The sequence below is a fragment of the Dipodomys merriami genome, unplaced genomic scaffold (genome assembly GCF_024711535.1).
Source record: "Dipodomys merriami isolate MVZ:Mamm:240054 unplaced genomic scaffold, mDipMer1.0.p SCAF_15, whole genome shotgun sequence".
In the NCBI taxonomy this organism is placed as follows: Eukaryota; Metazoa; Chordata; class Mammalia; order Rodentia; family Heteromyidae; genus Dipodomys; species Dipodomys merriami.
Genome location: NW_027202826.1, coordinates 23,158,750 through 23,178,777, shown reverse-complemented (window position 1 = coordinate 23,178,777; position 20,028 = coordinate 23,158,750). Strand labels below are relative to the sequence as shown.

Below are 20,028 nucleotides of genomic sequence, written 5' to 3'. Positions count from 1 at the left end.
CCATTTCTTCCCATTATTGAAGAAACAGTGCTAATGATGCTTATCAGCTCTGTTGCATGGGTCACAGGAAACAGGTATTAAAAGGAAGTAATTAGCCAGATGTCATGGTGAACACCTGTAAACAAATTCAAGGCCAGTATAGGTTCCACATCAAGATCCTATCACTAATTATAATAAATGAAAGCAGAAGTAATCAATGTGCTCATACATTTTTACTGGACACATGCCAATGTTTTTGTCAAGTAGTTTCCTGTCTGTACGTGTGATATCCTTTCCCCTGCATGACAATTTAGACTGAAAACTTTTCTTTTTTTCCTCTTTTTTTTGTGGGGCTTGAACTCAGGGCCTTAGCACTGTCCCTGAGCCTCTTTGTGCTCAAGGCTAGTATTCTACCACTTGAGTCAGAGTACCACTTCTGGTTTTTGAGTGATTAATTGGAGATAAGAGTCTCAGGGGACTTTTCTGCCAGGGCTGGCTTTGCATTGTGATCCTTAGAACTCAGCCTCCTGAGTAGCTAGGATTACAGCTGAAAAGTTTTCTTACACTAGGAAGCAGGTGCGTAATGGGGAAGCCTAGATATGGAGTGTGAGATCTGGACACACTCCACTGCCCACCGCTGGGCACTGCCCACAGAGCCCCCAGAACACATAGCTGCCTGGGCAAAAGCACAGAGGCTGGCAAAGGAGACGTCTAGCACATAGGGAAAGGCTGGAAATGAATTTCCCCTTTGTAACTTGTTAGAAAGTGTGTTGGTTGGTCCAGGTTAAAAAAAAATGACCTTTTATTTTTTTTCCATGTACAGCTGTAGAACACTGGACTTTGGGGAAACTGGTAGCCTGTTTTGTGTTTTTGTTTTTGCCAGTCCTGGGCTTGAACTCAGGGCCTGGGCATTGTCCCTGAGCTGCTCTTTTGCTCAAGGCTAGCACTGTCCCACTTGAACCACAGTGCTACTTCCAGCCTTTTCTGTGTATATGGTACTGAGGAAGCAAACCCAGAATTTCATGCATGCTAGGCAAGCACTCTAACCACTAAGCTACATTCCCAGCTATCCTGTGTTTTGAACTCAAGATTAAGGAAGTTTTTAGTCAAGCTGGGCAGGTATTATTGGACCATCCATATTGGTGTGTTGGTTAATTTTTTTTAACGTTTTGGTGTTTTAAAAAGTATCCTTAAGTATTCTATAAACAGGTTTTCAACATGTCAGTTTCTCTCTTTCTCTCTCATACACATACACACATATTTTTTGCCAGTCCTGGGGCTTGAACTCAGGGCCCGGGCACTGTCCCTGAGCTTCTTTTACTCAAGGCTAGCACTCTACGACTTGAGCCACAGCACCACTTCCGGCTTTTTCTGTTTATGTGGTACTGAGGAATTGAACCCAGGGCTTCATGCATGCAAGGCAAGCACTCTACCACTAAGCGACATTTCCCAGCCCTGCCTATTTTTTTGGTCAGTCATGGGGCTTGAACTTAGGGACTGGGCGCTGTCCCTGAGCACTTTTGCTTATGGCTAGTACTCTACCACTTTTGAGCCATACCTCCACTTCCGGTTTTCTGATGATTAATTGGACATAAGAGTCTCATGGACTTTCCTGCCTGGGCTGGCTTTGAACCATGATGCTCAGCCTCTTGAGTAGCTAGCATTACAGATGTGAGCCACCGGCGCCCTACAGTGCAATGCATCTTGAGCAGTGTCATGCCTTTCATCATTCTCTCACCCCCATTCTCTCAACCCCACCCATCCCCTCAATTTCCCCAGTTCTATGTTCAAATATATGCATGGATTATTATGACTGCATTCTCTTAGCCTTCTCTATTCATCTCCCTCATCTGACCTCAGCCCTCTCTCTCCACAAGTTCCAGCTTCCTGGTATTAATTTTTTTAGATTGTAGGTTTGTTGTTTAGAGGAATTACACGATTGGAGTTATTTCCTGCATATACCATTCTTTTGTTAGTACCTTTGTGTACATGAGTATATGCATGATCCTGTATGTGTTTATATATTGATAATTAGATCTAACTTCCACAGATGAAAATATGCATCTTTTTGCATCTGAGCCTTAATATCAATTTTTCTCCCAGATCTACCTATTTCTCTGCAAATGACATTTTATAATTTTTTTCTGGTGGATGAGTAAAACTCCATCACACACACCCTGGGCTGTTCCTAGAACTTGGCTATGGAGACTAGTGCAGCAATGAGCACGGTTGTACAAGTCACTTTAGTGTATCCTAGTGTGTAATCTTTTGGATCAATGCCCAAGAATGCTATCAGTGGATCACTTTGATTTTTTTTTACATAGTTCCATATAGTCCAGGCTGGCCTTGGGCTCTTGAGCCTCCAGTCTCCACTTCCTGAATCCTGGGATTTCATGTAATTTTCTTTATTGGTATTAGCTTGAGAGGCTACCAGATCAAAGAAGTCTTTACCTCATTTACACGTGAGCTAAATAGGAAATGGGTTTGCCAGCTGTGGACATTGCCTAGAGTAGTCCCGCAGCATCCTGTTTCTCTAGGTAGTCCAAGGGGCTGAGTGGATCGAACATGTTCTCCACCCTTAACTGGTCTTGGAATTGACCGCGGTGGAGTCACTGAACTGTGCTGTATGTTGCAGTATTTTCTCTCATCAGGAAAATGAGGTAAGATAGAGTCCCACAAATGGACCTAGAGGTAGGTTACTTCAGGTACCGTACCGCCATGATAGAGACAATGTTTTCCAGATCCAGCCTGACCCCTCCATCAGCACCAGAGCCGCCCTTCCACACCTCCCAGAACGAGGGCCGCAGGGTGCTCGCCCAGGAATCTACCAAAGCACAGAGGTGCCCAGCGACCAGCAAGCCCACGTACTTGCCTCATGCTACCCTCTGGAACGCACTGGGCCTGATGCAGTTCCCTTCAGCGGGGTGCCAGGCCTAGAACGCTCACACCTGTCAGCCTTCACCCGTGCTGAGACACATTTGGCTGCCCAAATGTTACCCCAAATGAGCTGACATCGTCCCTCTTCTCTGCCCTCTCTCTAGAACAGCCCCTCAGACGAGATGATGCCGTCAATCACAACAAGGGGAGGTCTGGTGTCACCAGGAACCGTAGGCTATGCAGAGTCCCAATGGGACGTTGTGGGGACCGCAAACTATAATCGCATCCATGAAATATGCCACCTCTAACCTCTCTGCCTTTGGGCTAGCTGTGACATTAATAAACGGAGAGCCAGGGTGAACAAATGCAGCAGTGGGACACACTGACACTATGTTGAAAATGAACTACACAGCTCGTAAGCGGGCACGGGAAGGAAGAACTGGGAGACAGCGAAGGAAGGGGTGATGTTGTCCAAAATGAAATGTTCTCGTTGCCTGACTTACGTAACTCTAACCCCTCTTGTACCTCACCTTTATGACAAAAAAAAAGCTAAGAAGTAAAAGGGAGCTACAAACTAGCAAAAACAACTCCTATCACATGCACACACTCAGCAAGGGGCAGACACTAGAAAAAAGATCTCCGTAGTTACAACCTTCCTTTACCCTAGGATTTGACGCCATTGTAAAACCGTGGCGGAACCCATCAGGAGCCCCAGTGCTGGTGTGTTTCAGACAGTTCTCTACCTGGGTTGGAGAGCTCAGCACCGATGGCTTTTCTATGCCAGCGACGTCGGTCCTATCACAAAGGAGTGGTCGCTTTGCACCCCTTTCCCGTGGAAGCTAAGGGCTCCCCAGGGAAGCAGTTAAAGAGTCCAGTCATTTAACCCTTCCCAAGAAGTTTCAAACAAGTCTTCCTCCCCCAGAATGGCTGTGGAAGCCCCATCAGAGAACATTCTCCACCTGGCGTTGCCAAGGCAATCAGCGCCTCACAAGAAGACAGCACAAGATCGCTCCTCTAGGAGCTTTTCCCCTTTTTATTCACATGCCTTCAAACAGACCACATTTCTGGAGAACAATCCCGTAAGGACATCTACAGAAAAAAAAGGCCGAAGCGTCTTGCTAAGGCTGAGTGACCTGAATGACGGACGATTTGGTCACTCCGGCCTGCATCGCTGTTGTAGGCGCCTATGGCGGCCTTGCCCTTCCTCTACCAAAAGTCAATACCATCCGGAATTTGTGTCACCCCTAAGGGCATTTCTGCTACTGTTCCCTGAAATAACCCGTGTACCTACTGGAGACCTGCTCACCCAATTCTGACTGGAAGAAAACTTTAGACGCTCACCAAGTGTCCGCTAAAATCTCTCCTGCTCACCTGCTGCTCCGTTACCACACGTAACAGGAGCTGGCCGAGTCTCTCGTCCTATCCACATGCTTTTCGGTCTATAGCACATGCATACAATGTACTAACCTGAGGGACAGCCACCGCGTCCAGCGCCGCCTCGTCTCTCCCGGATGAGTACGTCCCCCAGGCTTTCCTGAGCAGTGGTGGGGGCTGACTACGAGGGCCAGCAGGGGACTTCCAGTTCAGGCAGCCCAAGAGCTTCCTTGTAAGACTCTTAACAAGGCTCAGGCCTGTTCCAATCTTCAGCTCACTCCCCAGGTGTAAGCCTTGGCTGTTAGCCTCTGGAAGGGGACTGAGTTCCATCACAATGTGGTCTGTGCTGGGGATTGTGGTCCATATTTCATACCCAGCACCCCCCATGCTTGGCACCTTACGGGACAGGTCCTAGCATGGTGGCCAACTTGCCCAAATATACACAAAACTCCTAGCACACACAGGTAAAGACACTAATGCTGAGGGCCAGACACTAATGCTGTGGCTCTTTCCCAAACCCATGGTATTAACTAGACTGATAATCCTAGAGCAGCTACAGCTGCTGAGTGTGAGGAAAATACTGTGTTAGGATCCACCACAAGCTTCTCTGTCTTTCCGTGTTTAAACATTTGTTCTGCTGTTTCAAAATGGTAGAAGACAAAATGGCTAAAATAGATGTAAAAACCGATGAAACTTTTGAGACCAATTAAACAAATAGAATGAATAGAATAGACTCCATTTAAAATATGGATTTGTGTTGGGCTGGGAAGATGGCTCAGTGGTAGAGTGCTTACTTGGTATGCATGAAGCCCCCAAGTTCGATTCCTCAGTACCACATATACAGAAAAAGCCAGAAGCAGTGTGGGGCTCAAGTAGTAGAGTGCTAGCCTTGAGCAAAAGAAGCTCAAGGACAGTGTCTGTGCCCTGAGTTTAAGCCCCAGGATTGGAAAAAAAAAGACGTGGTTTAAAAAAAATATAGTAATGCTTCTATTGTTCAAAACATTTTATATTATTTAATATCAATGTTTGTTTGCCAAAAATTAGTCCTCTAAAATTATAGCCACACCCTACATTTTTGGTAGACTTAAGTTGGTTGCTTAGGCTGAAATGTTAAGGAGATTAAGATCAAGGAGGGATAAGGTGGAAGCTTGTTTCCCAGGTACGATCAGAGTAACTCACAAAGAGGGAAAGCTTAATTAGCACGTGTGTCTACATAAGCCGTGGCTGGCTGTGTGTGAATGCAGAGAGTTAGACCCTACCACACAGCTCACGCTCCCTGGCAGAGCCCCCCTTCAAGTCCAAGGTTTAAGAAGAGGGTGCTCAAAGCCCTTCCTGGTCAGTCCCTCTCAAATGTAGTGCATGTAAATGATCTTATGGAAATGCTAAAAGGAGTTCAGAGTCCAGGCCTTTTAACTAGTTGGTAGGATTTAAAGTGTGTTTTAAATGCCAGCCAGAACTGGGACAGCAAGGGAAGGGGTGATATTGTCCAAAAAGAAATGTACTCTTTACCTGACTTAGGGAACTGTAACCCCTCTATAGATCACCTTTATAATAATAAAAAATAAATTTTAAAAAATGCCAGCTAGAAAGACTGCTGTGAATCTGCCTTCCCACCCAACCCCACTGCTGAGAGTCCCACTGACGCATTTTTTTCCTGGTGGTCAAGAAAGAGCTCAGCTGTTTCGAATGGTCATGGGCCCTGGGCCCTATACACACTTTGCTCAGAGTGAGGAAGCCCCCAGGCCAGGTATCAAGTGAAAGGTCAAGAGCAGAGGCGGTCAGCTCACAGGGCAATTTGGGAATAGCCTACAAGCTGGCTGGAGACCTGGCTCAGCAGTAGAGTGCCCAAAAGTTCAAGATCCAGAGTTTAAACCCCAGGACCACCCCCCCCAAACACACACTAGCCTAAAAGTTTTCTAAACCAAGTTTGAGTATGGTAGAAATATGTGTACTCTGCAATATAAACTTCTAAAAAAAATTAACACACCTACCTTTTTTAATCATAAAATGTAAAAAGAAAATCAATCATTAGAAATGTAGTCCCAAACACCAAACCAGAATGCTCATTTTGGGAAAAGTCCTGTCTAAAAGTTTAGATCAGAGGTTTTCAAGTTTACTTAAAAAAAAAATTATCATCAAAATCTAGCTCTGATCTGGGCTCTGCTATAAGCTATCAGGTGACCCTGAGCACATTTTGTTAGCTCCCTGCTAATGAGACCACTGGACCTGAGGGTTTCCAGTGTACTCAATGCTACGGTGGAAGATGCTTTCTCAAGCCAGTGATTAAAAGAGGCTTATGTTACATTATTTCACTTTGCTGGCAAAGAAGAAACAGATGTTTCTTAAAATTCATTCTGTGTGCCCTTCTGGCTACTTTAATGTAAGAAATGTGCCAGGGCCAGCTGTGGGCAGACTTCACATACAAACCTCCTGCCATTCCTCCCCCGTCACTGGTGCCCTGTAAAATCACAGCTTCAGTGGAAATGATCAACCTTTAACTTTTATAATCAGTTAAGCGGTTTGTAATTTTCAATTACCCATGTTTATTTCCATTCAAATTTTCACAGATTAAAAGACTGTGTTTAGTAGAATCAACTCCTAGGGCAGACGGCAGCACTGATTTCCCATAGAGAAGAAGAAACATAAGAGTAAGACCCGTGGCTCTGAAGTTCCATGAAGACACCTTCCTGCAGACCAGGTGCACAGATGCTTTCCCACCCATCCAACTGCTGTCTCCATGATGAAGTGAATAAAGACACGACATCTGTGTCTCACCCAGAACGTATGGAAAGGCTCAAAGGTACAGGTGGCAAACTGTTCTGAGAAAAGCGAGACTCAGGCACTGCTGGCCACTGCCCTGAGGCACGAGGGAGGCGCGATGATGTGTACGACTCCTCAACACAGCAGGCTCTCTCCCCTCAAAGGGAGGCAGTGAGCTAAGTAAACGGCAAGATTCGAAAAGTGTTTGTTGCAAGGCACCAAGGTACAGCCAGCTTTATAGAAAATCCAGAAAGAAAATATACTGAAAAAGGGAGTTAGTTCTCAGTAGAGAAATCTGTTATTACTGCAACTAGTGAGACAATTACTTCAGACAGACTACATTGAGATGCGCACTGAGCAGCCTCTGCTGCAAGGCGCCGGCTGAGCAGAGCTCCTGCCCTGCGGGCGGGCGGACGGGCGGGCCTGAGCGCCCGGGAGTTCCCCAGCCCTGGGAGGTCTTGGTAGAAGCACGGAGGCTGGGGTCACTTGTATTTGTAATACCCTTCTCCAGTCTTCTTGCCCAGCTTCTTCTCCGCGACCAGCTTATTCAGGGACGAGCTGGGCTGAAACAGGGGGTTCTTCGCATCCATTTCATGCCATCCTAAGGAGAGAAGGCACAAAGAACTGGGCTTACTTTGAGCTTGGTATGTCCGGGGATGTCTTGGGGCACCCCCTACTCTGCTGGGGGTGGGTTTGGGGCAGTGTCCTATGGAGTTTCCCTGGGTGCAACCAACATGGGCCTCAAGTCAGTTTTCTGCCACCTAGTGGTGCTGCTAGCAGTCCATCGCCACTGTGGTCCTAGATGTCCATCTTCTTCCTACAAATCATACAGAGGCTCCCAATTCCGTGGAGGTGCTGGGTGCATGAAGGACGTAGTATAGTTAGTTTTCAAAACACAAGGTAAATAAAACCTAAACTCCACCGACTGTACTTCTGCATCTTCAACCAGGACCCCAGTTCTCGGCACCACATAACTTCGTGTGTGACACATGAATCATGAACTACATCAGCTCCACTGCTCCAGTCTTAAGAATTATCTTTTTTCCAGTCTTTGGAACTGCCACATTTAAATGGTCATAGTATCTTGGTCTCCACGGAGATGATACAAACAAACCAAAGTGATCAAATGCCACAGTTCTAAGATACTGTACTGGTTCTAAGATGTAAGCAGTGGAGAAAGGGGTGAAGAGTACCGAAAACCTGTATGTGTTATGTTCACAACTTTCGGGGAATCTGTAATTACTTGAAAACATAAATAAAGGTTACATTCTTCCTTCTGTCGACTTGAACTGTACCCTGGTGCTATGGTTTCCATATGCTTTGCTCCCCAATGGACCATGGGCTGCAGCCTTCCCACTGTGATGGTGTGGAAGTGGCAGAACCTTTAAGAAGTGGGGCTTGACTACATTAGTTCTTGAGAGAGTGGGCTGTTATAAAGCCGAGCCATTCCACACATACATACAGACCTCCTGCATGTAGCTGCTTCTACCTCTCTGTCAGGGGAGCCCTTGCTCAGGCACCAGGCTGTTTATAGACTTTCTAGCCCTCAGAATCACAAGCCAAACAAACCTGTTTTCTTTATGAAGTACCCAGCCACAGGTATGTTATTATAGCTAGAGACATATGAGGGAGGACTATGGAAATAAAGATCCCTTATTATGATGTTTCAAACAATTCATAGTTCAAACTATGGAATATAGTTGCAATCCAGTTTAAATAAAGACAATAAAGGATTCCAGTTCTTACCATCCAAAATGAACTTCGTGGTATCCAGCCCCACATAGTCAAGAAGCTCAAATGGACCCATGGGGTACCCAGCTCCCAGCTTCATGGCCGTGTCAATGTCCTCCTTAGATGCTTCCCCTGAGGAGAAAAAGGTGGCAGCGAGTCAGTGCCAACACCCCAAATCCTCCCTGCCACAGCACCAGTCCTAGAGTTTTAAGAATTTTACATAGTTGCTCATGTAGAGCAATTCAGAGTCTGTATCTGGCTTGGGTAAGATCGCCTCTCAGAGGCATGTGCCAAATAGCTCATATGCTTCCCAAAGCAGCTGTGCCATGAGGTGAACTGTGGAGCCCTGCTGTTTGGTTCATGGAGGGGAAAAAAAAGCCCTGTGCCTGGGAACAATGGCTACTCCTGGTAGGTTCGAATTCCCCAGATCCATAGTCATTTACTAAACTATTAAGTAGTACAAGTTTCTGTGTTCTAAATGGGCACTAAACACACACACACACACACACACACACACAGTTTCTAATTTTGTATATACTACAAATTAGACACTCAGAGCAAGACAGCCCTCTGAAGTGATTGTGACATAATAGGAGAAGGTACAAATGCAAAACCACACAGTAGCAGTGGTAAAGCACATGCAGAGCTGACCTGCACTGTGAGCAAAGACAGAGAGCTCCCCAGGCTTCACCAAACCACCCTCAGCCCTAAGGCCTTGTTCTAGAAGGGTGAAGACTCCAGCGGAGAGGGGGCCAGGAAGGCCTCTGTGAGTGGACAGAAGCACGTGCAGAGAGAGTAAGGAGGCACATGGAATATCTGGGCTCCATGTTTAGGATCCATACTCAAAAGCAGATTCTGCTCAGGATTTCAAGGCCCGAGTTCTACGGTACCACAATTGCCTCTGGATGTTGCAAGTAACCCCCCTGCACCCCCAGGCTTTGGGTAGCTCACACCTCACTCCTGCGGCTTTGGATGTAGAGCATTCTGCTGTTACATCAGAGCTCAGCCTCTTCCTCTGCTCAGCCATTACCGCATGAGAATCTCCGCTTCCCGCTGCTTATAAAACAGATGTTGTTGGTCCTGACCAGGCTTCCCACCACCGCTGGCCATCGCCACAATCATTAGCCAAGCCTAAGCCTTACCAATGGCCCACTGACACAGGCAGTCGCCCTCAGTACCACACGCACTCTGTGGGGACAGAAATCTAACAGCCTAACTTACCCAAAGCCATTTAATCAATCAAATCTGGATTCAAGGACAGGGCAATGGACCCTAAAAGGAGACTCAGAAACGTGGGGACTCTTTGTTTCCAAGAGCAATAGGAAGGTACTGTGTGTACTGTAGAGAAATCTCAACACTTCTGTAAAGTCAGCATCATTCTTAAAAAAATGTTTTTTTTTCCTATCTGAGCAAGAGATAGCAAAGACAGCATAAGGAAAAAAGAAATAAATTGCACAAAGTGCACAGATACAGACACGCAGATACACAGACAGACACACTGGTGGGCCAAATGAGAGTGAAGTGTGGTATTTTATTTTAACTGATAACCCATCCCTAAACCTCTGTAAAGTAATTGCCTGAGGACTGCCCCGCCCTCCATCAAGCTGCGCATGCTCACCTGGCTCTCTGTCAACCTTAGCAGGCCATGGGCTACTCCTCTCCCTGCCCCTGGCTCAGAGTCCCTGAACTCCAACCAGACAACAAAGAAAAGAACGACTTGGGTGACTCTCAAACGTGTGGCTGGGGAGAGACACTAGGGACCTAACATCTGTCTTTCTTCAGCTCAGCAGCACCACCTGCCAACCATTCTTGGCATTAACAAGAGACTCTTGGCACCAAGGAAAACCAGGAGGGAGGAATTGCCAAATGCCTGAGCTGAGCAAGCACTTTGGGGGCATGAAGGCCTTGGGACGCTGCCCCTGAAAAGAGTACAGAAGAGACAGACACATATCTGGGCAAGTGCCAAAGGGACAGCTGAGCCATGAAGACAGCTGCGAGCGAGGAGGAGACCATAAAGCCCAAGGCGGGCACCATGAGTCGTAGTCAGTCAGCAGCGGTAAGGATGGCCGTGGCCACAGCAGAGCCATGGGCAGCAGGCAAGTGTGGAGGTGGGGCCTTGTGGGGCCTTGGAAGTTGTGCAGCTGTGGGCGGCCCTGACAAAGCAGCTGGCCTCGTATCCTTCAAGAAGCCTCCCCCAGGGCGTGTGCCACCCTGTGCCCCAGGTGTTTCCCAGAGTGGACACAAAGTTTTCCCAGGGGAGGTGGGGAAGGAAGAAGGAAGTCTCTGCATCTGTAGGGCTTCTCTGTGTGGATGGACTGCCCCCATCCCCAGCAAGGTATGTGTGCAGGTGGTGTGGCGTGTGCAGATGGTGTGTGCATGTACAGGTGGTGTGTGCGTGTGCAGGTGGTGTGCATGTGCAGGTGGTGTGCATGTGAAGGTGGTATGTGTGTGCAGGTGGTGTGTGCATGTGCAGATGATGTATGTGTGTGTGTGCAGGTGGTATGTGTTTGCAGGTAGTGTGCGTGTGACAGCACAGTGGTAGAGTGTGTGTGGGGGGGAATATAAAGGGAACAGGTATGATGGGGGAATCCAAGGTGACAGATATGGCAGGCAAGAGAGGGAGCATCCAAGGGGCTTCAGGTGTCAACGTGGAACTGCGGAGTCGCAGGCACAGAGCCGAGGAGGTTGATGGGGTGTGGTATGGGTCTAAGCATGCCTCTGTGCTGGCTAACAGAAGGTCACAGCTAAGAGGCCGTGTTGTACATGAAGGAGTCTGGCATACTCCAGAGCATGAAGGGCTGGGGATCTGCCCCCACCTAGACATAACATTGTGCAATTTGAGGACAGATGCTCTGACTCAGGCCCCAGAAGGCCAGGAGAAAGAGGCCAAGGAACCATCAGTGACACACTGCCAGGGCAGCGCCAACGGTATGATAAGCATGTTTTGTGGGGATCAGATCCTGCCCCTCTTGCTGCACCCCATAGGGAGCTGGTGATGGGGAGAGGTGGAGGGCTTCCACCTGCTCAGAAGAAAATGACTTTCATCTGAGCACCAGAGGCTCAGTGCATGGGAGAATGTATCAAAAGGACAGTATGTTTCCACGAAGAAAAACACCGTGAAGAGATGCTACAACCTAAACCATTACACGTTCTATTAAAAAAAAAAAAAAAAAAAAAGAAAAAGAGAGAGAAAGAAAAAGACTGTCTTTTAAGGCAGGTAAAACTGCTGAGTGCTTTGAGGTGCAATTAGGTATATTTGTTGATAGATAAACAGAAGTGTTGGTTTGATCTTGGAGCAAAAGTGAGGCAATTGCATAAGCCATAGACAAAAGTTTAATATTTAAAGCAGACCTGGAGGAAGCAAATGTGCTTTCATCTCCCAGGAAGAGCAGGTGGAAAGGTTCTGTTTCAGAAATGACATGCTTGGAGAGAGTATTTGTGAATGAAGTCCCTGAAAACAATGATTACACTTGCTTTTTATTCAGTCCAATTATGGCATGTTTGCCTTTGAAGCAGACATAAGAGCTATCTTTCCCAAACCCGGGCAGAGAAGAGTCTGGAGGATGAACATCAATTAGAACCCTGGACCATGTCCCAAGACTTATGTTTCTGTAACATAAGTCACTCTTGTCAATCAAATGTCACTCTTTGTCAATCAAATCCTGAGGAAAAAGTGTTAGACCTTTCCTGAGGCATAAAAAAAGTGCATCACACTAGAACTGGAGGCGTGGGTCAAGTGGTAGAACATCAGCAGTTGAGCAAAAAAAGCTAGGTAAAGTGCAAGATCCTGAGCTCAAGCTCCAGTTCACAAAACAAATAAAAAGTACATCATGACATCTCTCTCAGCTGCTAGAAATCTTTATCCATATCAGCCTTGTCCCTTGTCACCCGCCATAAGGTCACACATTTTAGAACCTTAAATTAAACATCCCCTAATCTAGTGATTTTTACATGATTATTTCCTTCAAGTTGTAGACTTCTAACCAAAAGCAGAAACCCAGGATATAAATCTGGACCACGAGGCAACTACTCTGGCTAGGACGGAGATAAGAGCATCTCAGAGCCACACCGGGAGCCTGAGCCCTGGGGACACAGTGACAAAGCCTGCTTCTGCGCTGCAGAGCCTGGCCCTTTGCTCCACACTGCGTGAGAGCTCCAGACCCCAGGCTGGCCTGGATACATACCTCGCTCATGCAGCCTGACCGCTTCCAGGAGATACGGCACCAGGAGGCGGTTCACAATAAACCCAGGTGTGTCCTGTTTCAGGAGAGAGAAAAGCGACTTTCTATTAAACCCAGCATTCCCTTTTTACCGTGGATGCTGCTGCTCCTTATAGCCGATTTCCATTCTCCTTCTATCTCCAGACATCCTTTCCCTTTCTCCTCTCAGAAAAGGTACCACTGCATCTTAAGAAACACTTCCGCAGGATTCCTTGGTGCTTTCCCGGGCTACTTAGCATCCTCTCGTGTCCCAGTGCACGGTGCTGACTTGGGAGAGGCACCAGGACCAAGGACAGGTTGCGCCGGCTGGCCTTGTTCTGCACCATGTGACACCCCGGCCCCTGGGCCTGGAAGAACTCCTCATAGTGCACTCTCTCACGGGTTCCCTCCGTCTCTCTCCCTAGCATAACCAGTGTAGAAGTTGGACTTTTATGTACTGATGTACAGGGTTGAGGAGAAAGCCAGGCTGGTAAATTGTGGTGAAATTTATGTACAGCTGATTGCTAAGTAAATGGTGCCATCTCTCTTACCAAACATGCCGACCTTCCTGCGGCCAGAGCCCTTCTCCTGCTGGGGCCTGCCATGTCACAGCTGACCCTACTGGCCATGTGCTGTGCAGCCAGACAGGAAAGCAACGGCACCTCTTGACTTTGGGCACACGGGACCAAGCCCACACCTTTCATAAGGGTGAGCGCTATCAACTTAACCAAGACTGTATCACTGACACGAGGTGTCTTTGTAACTGAGGCAAAATATACTTTCAACTTTAGAATCTGAGCTAGGGCACATGGGAATAGAAAACACATCACATGTAAAGGAAAAAAAGTCAAGAAAGCAGCCTGCAAAACAATTTGTCTCAATTATAATAGCTACTATCTTCTATAGAACTCACTCATAGGGCCTGTCTGAGGTCCTATGTGTAAGACTAGAGAGAAGTAGATTACGGTAATTATGGTAAATTCATAGCCACCCATTCATCATCAAGTATTATGGAGTGTAAGCAATCATATTGCGGAAGGTTTTTAGACAACTGGCAGGGTAGTAGGCCTGTTTATGCAGCAACACCACAACATGTAGTGTATTATGCTACGATTTCAGGATGGCTATAATGTTACTGAGTAATAGGAAGTTTTCAGTTCTAGTGTGGGACCATTATCACGTCTGCTGTTGACTGAGCACTCTTAGTGGATCATGATTCTATTACTCTCTGGCCTTTTGCAGATTAGTTTACCCACCCTGTTTCATGTGGATGCCTGAATAAGCCTCATTGAGAGCTTGAATAACTGACCCAGAGAAATTCTCAGAAACCCTCAGGACACCACACACAGGATCTCAAAGCATAACAATTTTCTGAGACCACCGAGCCCCTATCCTTGCAGCTGCCGAGGCCCCTCTGAAAGGAGAACAAGGCCTCCAGCAACCCCATGGGTTAGTACTCACGCTCATGCTGCTGAGAACCCCTGGCTTTCCCCATACTTCCCTTCCTACCTCGGGCCTTCGATTTGACCCATGTGGTGTTCTTTATAACACAACCGCTGCTTTCTCTCATCAGCGAAGCACACACAAGTGAGGATGTCTAAGCCTAACAGCTAGTTATGTGATGTTCTCTAAATCTAGATGATTTCAAGTGACACAACCCAATAGTGAGAAAAATGGGTGTGGAAAATGAGACTCGCTGAATAACAATGAACTTCCAGACTCGGGGATGCCAGTACCTACGAGTCTTCTCTTTAGCTACTGGGATATCAAACATTTCATTTCTTTGGGCTGGGAATGTGGCTTAGTGCTTGCCTAGCATGCATGAAGCCCTGGATTTGATTCCTCAGTACCACATACACAGAAAAAGGCAGAAGTGGCACTGTGGCTCAAGTGGTAGAATGCTAGCAAGAGAAGCTCAGGGACAGTGCCCAGGCCCTGAGTTCAAGCCCCCAGACTAGCAAAAAAAAAAAATCCATAAGAACACACTTCATTAATGCTACTTTGGGCAGGTCAGTCTCTTCTGGCCATCTGCAGTGCTCTTGCCAAGTCTAAGGTTTTGTTTTCTGTTAGGGATGTGTGTGCCCACGAGGCTGTACCTGATGCACATGGCTCCAATTTCCAGGGGCCAACAGAGTTAAAGATGGTGAAGCAACAAAATCAGTGTAGAAAAACAGAGAAAGTCAGTGGCCACCTAGAAACCCTGAGTCTTCCATCTGGGCTCGGTCTGTAGATCACATCTTATATGCCCTGAACATGGCTTAGCAATTGGGTTTCCTGATCCACATGCCAGAATGGAGTCACAGTTTGCTCTTACAGCACTTGGACAGTTATAGTAAAAGTGCCCTGTATTTCACATCATCCTGTTATAAATATCCTACTGGTTCCAGGGGAAAATCACCTCTTCCCATGCTATCTATATTTTGGATGTTTGTCCCTCTAGAGGTTCTGTGTTGGGAGCCTGGTCTCTTGGCATGTAGCATGAAACCCTTAAGAGATGGGGTGGTGGGGAAGTCCTTAGGTCACTGGAAACACTGCCTATGGAAGGGAAACTGGATTTCTAGAGGGAGTTCTTCAAGAGCTTGACTGAGCCTCTCTCTGGCTTCCTGTGTGGAAATGAGATCCTTCCTCCTGCATGTGTTCTGGATGGTGCCTCCACTGGCCATGAGGGCTACATGAGAACTGAGCCGAGGCTGGCGTCCTGCCTATGAGTCTCTAGATCTGGGAGCTCAAGAAATCCCTTTCTTTGTAAAGCTAGTCTGCCTCAGGTATTTTGCTATAGTCACTGAAAAGGGACAAGCACATTACCATACTCTACCTTGCAAGAAACAGGATGCTTTCCCAAGGTTTTGCTGAAGTCCATCAGAGATTCAAATGTCTTCTGGCTGGTCATCGGGGTTTTAATAACCTGGAAATGCAATGCAGAGAATGGTGATATAGAGTCAGTAAGCAACTACAATAGAATGCTGATAGAAACACTGATCTTAAGGTCCATACAGGTGGCAAAAAATGATTGCAGTTTTAGCACCAAAGTAGGGATCTCAAACCAGAACAACATGTTTACCCGAATGTCCATTAAAGGCAATGGAGTACTATAGAATGTACAAAGTTAAGGCTTCAGGTACAAGTATGTGTTTGCATGGGTGGGCGAGGAGGAGTGAATGCAGGACATTTACAGGAATCCCTGTAACAGTCTTGTGTTCAAATCCAAGTCATACCACTTAATAGTCCAGGGTATGTTTCTCGAAACTCAGGTGACACTGAAATCATTCTATCTATCCCCAGGAGCTGGGGCAAGAAGAAAAGAGACTTGGGGTGAAACAGTAAGCACAGCCAGTAAGGTCTTGAGTGCTCAGAAAATGCTGGCTCTTCTTCCTGTTTGACGTATGACTGCACATCCTGTCAGTGCAGTGGACAGCATGGCACAGGAGAGCACGCTGCCTGCCCTTAAAGCGCTCTACTGTAGGTGAAGAGGCTCAGGCAAAGGGGTCACCTGCCCAAAGCACAGGCCTAGGGGGCTCTTGGGGCATCCTTCCATTCACACACCCATTCTCACCCGGTGCCCCAGGGCCCATTCCCTGTGCTTCAAAACCCAAGTCCTCCCAGGCAGGCAGGCTTTAGTTCACAGCAACACTCTCAAGTCAGGCCAGGGCACACGTGCAGGCCTGCTGGAAGCTGGGGGAGGCAGCACGAGGCCAACTGATGGGAGTTAGGAGTTGAATAAACGGGAATCACGGTACGTGAAACCCAAATCACAGAATTCAAATGCCAGCATCAAAGCAAGCAGGCGTGGCTTCTCCCTCAGACTCTATGTGACCCAAGGTAGTGTTGTCCCTCTCTTGTATGACACCGGCAGTGTGATCCCTGGCAGGGGAAGACACTGGGAGGCTGAGATCTGAGGATCAAGGCTCAAAGGGAGCCTGGGTAGACAAGTCCGTGAGACTCTTCATCTCCAAGTAACTACCAGAAAACCAGAAGTGGCGCAGTTACTCAGAGCTCAGGGACAGAGCCCAGGCCCTAAGTTCAAGTCCCATGACTGCCCCCCCTCAAAAAAGGGGGCATAAGGGCACTCCCTCTCTCTTGCATTGAGTGACACAGTGGGGTGCCATGACATGCTCTACTACAGAGAAGCAAATAAATGAGTTGCTCTACAGGGCTCATGGCCTCCAAGGAGGACAGCCTCCAGGGAGCAGCTCCAAAGGAGACTGAAAAGTCCCATCCACCTCCCACTGAGCCACGACAAGGGCTGTTATGGCAGAGTCCTAAATAAGCTGTTGGTTAGAAGGCGTCAGGGACAAGACTGCTGCTTTCATGAACAGGAGGGACTCCTGTCCACAACCATTCGACAAAGAGCAATGAGCTCTTAGGAGTCCGCTCATAGCTCCACAGGCCGGGTCCCGAGTGGGTGAGGAGACCTGGGCTGTCTAGCTCACGCACTGTTGTATGCACTATCTTAACACACGTAAGAACTGATGGAGTCAAAATGGAGTAAAGTAGCACATTTCCACAGAATATTTTCTAGAAAATGAGAGCGTTTGCTAAGCTTTTGCTGCTAAGAACCAACATATCACATTTCCAAGGACACAGGCAGACAGAATCTGGTAAATGCAGTTGAAAACAACATTAGTTTTAAGGAGCTCTACAGAATCTCTATAAGACACACTGAACATGTTAATTACTGCCTGAGTTCTGAGATGTGACAATTCTGTGCCACATCTTGACTCTTTCCTGAATGTGAATGCCGTTTCTTATTTCTACAGAGCTTCAGATCTTTAAAAGCAGCCTTACAGATGGGTAACTGGAAGACAATGGCGGTGGACAGCTGCGGGAAGGTCAGAGTTGCCACTCGAGGTACAGGGAAGTGGTGTTGTTACAACTTATGCTGTCGTGTGCCAGTGCGGGGGATAAAGGAGGGACAGGGCTGGAGAGGGAGCAGTGGCCAAGCCTGCGGGCCCAGCCAGTTGAGGTCTGCCTGGATCTACACAACAGCTTCCCCCGCCATTTCGCAGGGCAATGACTCCTCAAGCTGTGAAGAAATGCTGCTTTAACAGCAGCAGCTCCGCAGACCCTGTAATTAACCCCTACAAAGGGCAAGTCACTACATTTCAGGGGCAAATGATCTACCCTCCCAAATTATCTACCCTGATCCCGAAGCAAACAAGTGGAAACAGCCCAAACGGCAAGCTGGCCAGCCCTGTCTGGCCCTTCCCTCCGCCTCTCAGCTTTGTGGTCGGGAGTTTTGTGGTCAGGAGGTTCAAAGCTGTTGGAAGACGCTTCAGTAGCTCTCATCCCAACACAAAGATATACCTCACCTGGGAATACTAGAGCACTGCTCTCTGGGGCCAGAACTCAACTCAGAGGTCTCAGACTGGATGGTGCAGAAGGGCTTAAAAAAACAAAACAAAAACCTGTCTACTCCATGAAGCAAGCTGACCCGGACAGGCTAACAATGAGCATGCATAGGTTCCTCTTTCCCCTCTGTGGTCTCCTCAAGCCAACAGCCTCAGCTGACCATCACTGTCCATCAGCTCTGATCAGTAACAGATATCAAGTGCTGCTTCTGCCTGAGGAGGAGAGATTATGGCAAGAGAAACATCAACACAGGGACGTGAACATATATGTGATGTGGCACCTAGTGGCAGGGCCGGTGCGATCAGCAAGCAGGACTGCAGGAGCCGGAGGGCAAGCAGACAGGGAGCGCACTGACCTCCACGAGCTTCATCAGGGGCACTGGGTTGAAGAAGTGCAGGCCGGCGAATCGATCCTGTCTGGTGGTGGCATTGGCTATGCTTGTGATCTGCAAAGAAGAAGTGTTGCTGGCAAAGATGGTGTGTCTGCAGAGAGAGAGATGGCGGGAACCACGTGAGTCTCATCTGGGCAGAGAACCCTGCAGGCTCCAGTGGTGCTCAAGGTGACTGCTGCCTGTCTGCATTCCCAACCTATCTGGGCTATCTTCACGGGAGAGACTAAAAGTCAAGTGAGTACAGTTTTATTTACATTTGGAAAATGGGAATTTAGTTTCCTGGTCCAGAAGCATAACCTTTGCCCATCTTTTCTTAATTTTCAGGGCCATTTCCGTAGGTAATTTTCCCTTAGGAAATTTTCACGATATGTGGGGGGAAATGGAGGCTGTTAATTGAGCGTGCAGGTTAACTACCCTCAATCACAAAGAAAAATTCTAAGTGATCAGACTTATGAAGAGAGGCAAGCTTTCCCCTTCAAATAAAGAATTATTTTTCCATTAGATGGGAATTCAAATGTAAAAAGAATACTTGAAACATGGGCCAAAGGAATGTCAGATCACAGAGACAGATTTGGGGAAAGCAGTATCTATGAATAATACATGATACACACTCAAGTTATTCTGCTCACAGTCTCCTGAAAAAGCACTACCATCTTTTTTGTGTGTAGAAAACATTAGCTTACTAATAAGGAAACCCATATGGAACTTAAACCAAATCTGAAATCTTCAGGCCTCAGTAAAGTAAGATGCCGCGGTGAAGACAGGCAGATCTTTTAAGCGCACAGGCAGGACTTCTAGGTTTTCCTACAGCGCCACCTTGTGGCTAGAGGTACATAAACCACCCCAATACCAATTACTAGTTAGTGACAGGTCACAGTGCAGACAGCAGTGGTCCCTGACTGACCAGTCTCAGGGGCTCCTGCTTACCCCAATGGTGATACCACAGTGAGAATAAAAATGAAGGCCGGTGGGAGGGGAGAAGGGGAGGAAGAAAACAGAAATTTTGGACAGGTAAGAAGAGAGAAGAGCCCGGGTCAGATATGGTGGCAAACGCCTATAATCCCAGCACTCAGAAGGCTGAGTGAGGCAGGAACACAGCATTGAGAGCGCTATAATAAGACACTGGTTAAAGAAAAAAGAAAGCAGCAGTGCGGTGGGCAGCTGAAGGATGAAGGTCTCTGCATCTTCAGCCCAGGGGTGCCTTCCGTCACGGTGAGCACGCCTGCCTTTCTCCACCAGGCCAAGAGTCTTCCCCCACCCCCCCTCCCAAAAATTAAAGTGGCTTATTTTTCAGATTCCAGAAGGAAGAGCTTCTGCATGGTGACCTGAGTCCATAAGGGCCCCTCGCCCCCCTCAAGGAAAACAGAG

General features: G+C 47.4%; 1 protein-coding gene across 1 annotated transcript in view; it reads right to left on the bottom strand.

Moving 5' to 3' along the window:
• Positions 1 to 6,749: 6,749 nt before the first annotated feature.
• The window catches only part of Hadh (hydroxyacyl-CoA dehydrogenase), a 35,781-nt gene continuing 22,502 nt past the window's right edge, over positions 6,750 to 20,028 (bottom strand). The window contains exons 4-8 of the mRNA XM_070022417.1: positions 18,625 to 18,751; positions 15,736 to 15,825; positions 12,906 to 12,978; positions 8,737 to 8,853; positions 6,750 to 7,591 (exon numbers count right to left, since the gene is read on the bottom strand). Coding sequence (XP_069878518.1) covers positions 7,473 to 7,591; positions 8,737 to 8,853; positions 12,906 to 12,978; positions 15,736 to 15,825; positions 18,625 to 18,751 — 526 coding nt within the window. The 3' untranslated portion in view covers positions 6,750 to 7,472. The remainder of the gene's footprint in view (positions 7,592 to 8,736; positions 8,854 to 12,905; positions 12,979 to 15,735; positions 15,826 to 18,624; positions 18,752 to 20,028) is intronic.